Raw genomic sequence first — 6,542 nt, forward strand, 5'->3', positions numbered from 1 at the left:
CCTTGGAGTTTAGCCTGGCTAAAGAGTTTAGCCCCAGGAACTTCAGAACTCTGGGTTGTTTGAAAGGAAAAAGAAACAAAACAAAACAAAACACATGGTTTGTGAAACCATGGTTGCTGGCAAATAGGCTGTTCTAGTCTGGCAGATATGGAATCTAGACATAAAATACAATAGCAGAATATTCATCTCAGCTGGGATCTGTAGTTTGCTTCTCTAATGAACTGGAGGCGTGTAGGTTCCCTGGGGACCGAGGAGGAAATGAGCCTTGGCCTGTGTCCCCTCACTGCTTGCAATCACTGGGGTGGGTGCTTGTTCATTTCCTGTATGGGAAAGGACACATGCCTTGCGTATTTCCAAGGCAGATAGCTGGCTTGGGCCTGCCTCTCCCTGGTGAACGCAGTTCTTCTCCTCTGCCATCTTTCCCTGCAGGAAGCCACTGCAATAAACTCTAGACCTAGGGCTTACCCAATCTGCAACTGTTCAGGGTCCTGGTACCCAACCAGGAACAAGGGGACAGGCCAGGTGTCCAGTGTGCCTGGGCTCAGCACTTGCTGGCATTTCTTGGCTCAGTTCCTTCTCAATGTTGTGGAGTGCCCCATCTAGTGGGGTAGCCAAGGCTAGCCCAAGAGTAGGTTGAATGAGGGTGTCTGATTGCTATGCCACCTGTCATACCGTATATGTCAGACCACTGCCCAAGCCCACCTGGCTGGGGTTTGATGGGCTCGGGTACCCTCCTGGGCCTCATTGTAGAGAGTGGACAAGGAAGGGTAGCTTTGGAGACATTCCTGACAATTGCAGTGGCAGGAACCTCTGAGTCCATCCAGGTCCTGGAGGTACCTCTGAGAACCCAGATCTCAGACACGAGCCTGGGTTTGGCCCTTAGGATGATGTGGGCCTAGTGGTGGTACCTCAGAAGTTTCCACAGCTTTCCAGAGACCATCTCAGGCTATACCCTCTGTTGTCTTCCAGACCAGGCAGCATGAGTGCTGGCTACATCTGTCAATCAAATATAGGTGTCTTCTTGCAGCCAGGTTGGGGGCAGAAAGTTATAAGGCCCATGGGATCCTTAGGCCAATAGGTAGAGCTGCGTCTGAGGTCTCCCTGCTGAGGCCTCCCACTGTATGCTGGGTAAGGCTGGTGGGCATTCATCTCTGCCTAGGACTTGAGCTTTAGAGAGCTGGAGAGCGCCTGTAGACACTCCTACTACTGCCATCTCCCCTGCAACAGGCTGGTCCAAGGAGACTGACTAAGGAGATGGGCGGGGTCGTTCTGTCTCTAGCTTCGGAATGGTCTGCCACATTAAGTCTTCCCATCATCTCTGGAGGCTTTGGATATCCCTAACTGTCCAGTGAGCAGAGGTTAGGCCCTGAGGGTTTTTTGTTTGTTTGTTTTTTGTTGTTGTTGTTGTTGTTGTTGTTTGTTTGTTTGTTTGTTTGTTTTGTTTTTTTGGTTTTTTTTTTTGTTTTTTTTTTTTTTTACAGTTTCTGTGGTTTCTTTGGGAAGGGGAGTTTCAGGTGTGAGGCATGCCTGCTCCAGAATTCCTGCCCAGAGGTGGGCAGGCTTTGGGACGGGGCAGGGCCTTACCTTGGAACCCCTCCCTCCACCTACCCTCACTGACTTCCTGACCTTCCTGCAGCCCTAGGACCATGAATAGTACAACCTGTAACAGCACCCTCACGTGGCCTGCTTCCGTCAACAACTTCTTCATCATCTACTCAGCCTTGCTGCTGGTGCTGGGCCTGCTGCTCAACAGCGTGGCACTCTGGGTATTCTGCTATCGCATGCACCAGTGGACAGAGACCCGCATCTATATGACCAACCTGGCTGTGGCCGACCTCTGCCTGCTCTGCTCCTTGCCATTTGTGCTGTACTCCCTGAAATATAGTTCTTCAGACACACCCGTCTGCCAGCTCTCACAGGGCATCTACCTGGCCAACAGATACATGAGCATAAGCCTGGTCACTGCCATTGCTGTGGACCGCTATGTGGCAGTGCGGCATCCCCTGCGTGCGCGTGAGCTGCGGTCCCCGAGACAGGCTGCAGCAGTGTGTGTGGCCCTTTGGGTGATAGTGGTCACCTCCCTGGTAGTGCGCTGGCGCCTGGGGATGCAGGAGGGTGGCTTCTGCTTCAGCAGCCAAACCCGGCGCAATTTCAGCACCACTGCCTTCTCACTGCTGGGATTCTACCTGCCGCTGGCCATCGTGGTCTTCTGCTCTTTGCAGGTAGTGACTGTGCTATCGAGAAGGCCAGCCGCTGATGTGGGGCAGGCAGAGGCCACCCAAAAGGCCACCCACATGGTCTGGGCCAACTTGGCTGTGTTTGTCATCTGCTTCCTGCCCTTGCATGTGGTCCTGACCGTGCAGGTCTCCCTGAACCTCAATACCTGTGCTGCCCGAGACACCTTCAGCCGTGCCCTGTCCATCACAGGTAAACTCTCAGACACCAACTGCTGCCTGGATGCCATCTGTTACTACTACATGGCCAGAGAGTTCCAGGAAGCGTCCAAGCCAGCCACGTCTTCCAACACACCCCACAAGAGCCAAGATTCCCAGATCCTGAGCCTCACCTAGAAGAAGTGAACACATGCCAAGGGCCAGAGGAACCTGTGATGTGAGCAAGGAGCCCTGGATCAGCCTGAACCTCCTGTGGGGTCTGAGCACTCTAGGAGACCCAGTTGGACTAGAGAGGCTGCATCTGCTCCCCTGAAAGGACCAGAGGACTCAGGCTCTAACGTCCGACCTGAGGGACCCTGGAACAAGACCACATATCTCCCATTCCAGATCTAGAAACCCTGGGCACCAGAATGGGGCCTTGATGGCTAGCCACTGAGTTTAGGATACACCCCTCCCCAGAGTTGGTCCTGGCAAGGTCCTCTGTCACCTAGATGCAAGTGATGAGAGATAAAGGACAGACATACGGCTCAGAGAACCAGGAGACATCTTTCCAGAGGACCCTCAAATGGCTTCTTCCTTTTAGGACCTTTAAACTTCATGCCACATGTAGGGTTGGGCAAAAGGGCAGCAGCTGTGGTCTGGCAGGCTGTCCTCCAAGGCCCATGACTGTCACTGTTGCTCCAGCTCTGTATTATGAGGGTTCCAGCTCAGGAGACCCAGTGGTCATAACATCATGTTGAGCAATCGGACCTGAGCCTCTTCTGGTTATTTCCATTCTATAGTGGGACTGTTGATTCCTGAGGACAGTGGCTATGGTAGAGGTCTCTGGAGTTTATTGTGAGGAAGATTGCTGTTTGGTATTCATGCTCTCTGAGGATGTGGCCCCAGGCTTCGAGGATCTCTGGAGTAAAGGATGAGCCACAAAGCCAGCTTTGAGTCAGGAGCACATTTGGAGATGTGGTAGCCCTGGGCTTCCCCCTCAATGCTTTGATTTTTGTCTTGGTCCAAATGCTACAGCTGTACCCAGAGCCAGAGCCCCTCCAGCTCAGGGGAGGGGGGTACTGGCTCTCCCTACTCTCTACCCCTACTTCATCCAAGGCCTACTGCCTAACTGACCCCTTTTTTTGTATGACCTTTTCTACAAAAACCAAAAATCTGTTCATCCTTCAGACACCAGAGAAAGGATTCCACTCAAGTATAAATTGGTGAACTGATTTCCTGGAGTTACTTACAAAAGCACGGTGACTCTTGGGTGCTCAGTCACTGAAAAGCCTCACTCAGCATAGATAACAATCCCCAAACTGCACCGCTAGATTACCAATCCCCACTAAACTTCCACCTCACACACACACTTGGACACCTGACCTGCTCCAGACAAAAATGTGCCTAGGGTGTGAGGAAGCTGTGGCTGCGACCCAAGGTGTGCTGACCCTCTTCGCTCTGCCAAGGACTACTAACAGCTTCATGATCATCAGCCTATTCGCCACAGCCGTATTTTGCTTGTTTCACTGGCATGACTGTAGGCCGAGCTGTTCTGTGGATCAGAGCAGCGCTTTTCCTGTTCACTGCTGATGATCATCCTAAGCCAGAGAAATGGCTTCTCTGCCACACTGGCCCACTCTCCCTCCAGTTCTCACATCCCCTCCACCCTCTGTTCTGCAGTATTATCTAAACCTTCACCTTGGAAGGAAGGGATGGTGTATCTATATAATATCAAGATATAGGATCCACACGTGTGTGCCTATGGTTCTTTTCTGAGTCTTACGCCTCTAGACTACAACAGCAGACAACTATTCTAAGTAGCTTGCCGGTGATAGAAACAAAGCATCAGGAGGGGAGAAATAGATCATTTGGGGCCCCCATAGCACCCCCTAGTGTGCAGTAGTGGGTCCCCTGCCCACAGAACCAGCACAGCATCTGCCTTGATGCAGACACTCTACCTTCCTCTGGTAACCTCAGCTTTAGGGGAAAATCCCACGCCCCCACAGGCTAGCCTTGGCCATCTGTCCAAATGATGCAGAAGACGGGAGGTAGAAAATGAAGGACAATCTTTACACAAAAGCTGCAAAATTAGCACACTAAAAAATTAAAGTTAAATGGCTCATCTGGCATGGGTGCCAGCAACCAAGCCTGGCAACCTGAGTTCAAATCCCAGAAACTAACATGTGCTAGGAAAGAGCCAAGCCACAAGTTGTTCTCTGGCCCCAACACATCCTCCAAATAAAAACTAAATAAATGTCAAATAGCACGCTATATAAAAACAAAACAAAACAAAAACCTGTTGGCAGGCTGGAGAGATGATGGTTCAGTGGTTAAGAGCACTGACTGCTCTTCCAGAGGTCCCAAATTCAACTCCCAGAAACCATATGGTGGCTCACAACCATCTATAATGGGATCTGATGCCCTCTTCTGGTATGTCTAAAGAGCTACAGTGTGCTCATATACATAAAATAAATAAATCTTTAAAAAAATACTATTGGCAAAGAGGAAGGCTGAGCCCCTGTACCTCCACTGCCCAAGGCCAACTAGAACTGGTGTCAGAGACACTGGAGTTAGTGTGGGGACACTCCAGAACATCTGAAGGTAACCTGTGACTTGTTAAAAACTGCATTTGACAAAGCTTTCATGAGAAAGCTCATGCTATATGAATAACTTCCGCTAAAGCCCACTCTGAGTACTGGCTAGTTTTGCTTTGTTTTGTCAACTTGACACAAGCTAGAGTCCTCTGAAAAAAGGGAACCAATGACAATTGAGAAAATTCTTCTGTAAGACTGGCATGTAGGCAGTCCTGTTTCTTTAATGAGTAACTGATATGGGCTTTGTTCATAATAGCCAGAAACTGGAAATAACCTAGATGCCCCTCAACAGAAGAATGGATGAAGAAAATGTCCTACTTTTACACAATGGAATACTACTCAACCATTAAAAAATGGCATCATTATGTCCTGGTGTGGTGGTATGTGCTTTTAATCTCAGCATTTAGGAGGCTGAGGCAGGCTAATCTGTGAGTTTGAGCCCAGCCTGGTCTACAGATTGAGTTTTAGGACAGCCAGGGCTACCTAGAGAAACCCTACCTCAAAAAAAAAAAAAGGTGTGTGTGTGTGGGGGTGCATCATGGAATTCACAGGTAAATTGATGGAACTAGAAAAAAATTATCCTGAGTGAGGTAAATGACAAATTTGTCTTTGTCTTTGCTTAAGTGTGGATACTAGCTGTAAAGTCGATAGTAGCCAAGCTATAATCTATAGAACCACAGAGGATAAGTACAGAGAAAGGACTAGGAGATACAAATGGATCCATTAGGAAAGAGAAGTGGAATAGATAGTTATGGGTGAATGGGAGTGCTGGAGGGAATATAGGGAGAGACAGAGAAGTCTGAGGGCTAGTGTGGAAACCTAACACAGAAGAAGCTTTTATTATATCTATATTAAGACAATCTGAATGGAATCCCACAAACAGTGAGAGAGACAGAGTCTCAACAGGCCATCTCTGGTCACATCACCAAATACAGTTGCTAGTATAGGGATTGGATTACATCTGATTGAGTTGTTGACCCAAGGGTCTCACGGGAATCTCCAAATAACCTAGGCTGCTGCCAAGACCATAGGTTGTTCTCCACAAACTGACAGCAAGGCCCCAACATCTATAGCTCATTGAACATGGAGAAGTCAAATTGGTGCCTACAGAGCCTTCACCCCTACATTCTAGCACCTTTGATATAGGAAGGTAACCTGCACTCTACCAAAAGAGAAACATAAACACCAAGTCAGCCAGAAACCTTTTAATCGACAATAGTGTCCTGCCTGCAAGAGATGCCAGGGTAACGGTGGCACAAAGTGTGTGGGTGTAGCCAACCAATACCTGATTTGATGTGAGCTCCACTCCACTAAACAAAACCCATACCCAACACTGCTTGTGTGACCAAGAACCAGAGACTAGACAGCCCAGGGATCTAGGGTAAAACCAAATACTGCTATTCTAACAACCACAACAGCAGCAGCAACAAAAGACAGTGGTAAAATGACTTCTAATGACATTCTGATATACTCATAAATCAGTGCCTTGCTCATCATTAGTGAAGTTTCCTCCTGCGGAAGATGGGAACAAATATAGAGACCTACAGACAGACCTTATGACCATTTGGCCCTA

At 48.9% G+C, this 6,542-nt stretch overlaps 1 protein-coding gene across 8 annotated transcripts in view; it reads left to right on the top strand.

The window, feature by feature from the left end:
- Window positions 1–5,470, top strand: part of Gpr35 (G protein-coupled receptor 35) — a 38,340-nt gene extending 32,870 nt beyond the window's left edge. For 4 of the 8 annotated variants that reach the window (XM_006529780.4, XM_011248053.3, XM_006529781.4 and 1 more), the window contains exon 2: window positions 1,637–5,341. In XM_006529780.4, the coding sequence (XP_006529843.1) occupies window positions 1,647–2,570 (924 nt within the window). In that variant the 5' untranslated portion in view covers window positions 1,637–1,646 and the 3' untranslated portion in view covers window positions 2,571–5,341. Of the gene's footprint in view, window positions 1–200; window positions 1,359–1,636 lie in introns of those variants that run through there. The other 4 variants (NM_001104529.1, NM_001271766.1, NM_022320.4 and 1 more) reach the window with 2 other exon arrangements.
- Window positions 5,471–6,542: the final 1,072 nt, after the last annotated feature.

Source organism: Mus musculus, chromosome 1, assembly GCF_000001635.26.
Source record: "Mus musculus strain C57BL/6J chromosome 1, GRCm38.p6 C57BL/6J".
In the NCBI taxonomy this organism is placed as follows: Eukaryota; Metazoa; Chordata; class Mammalia; order Rodentia; family Muridae; genus Mus; species Mus musculus.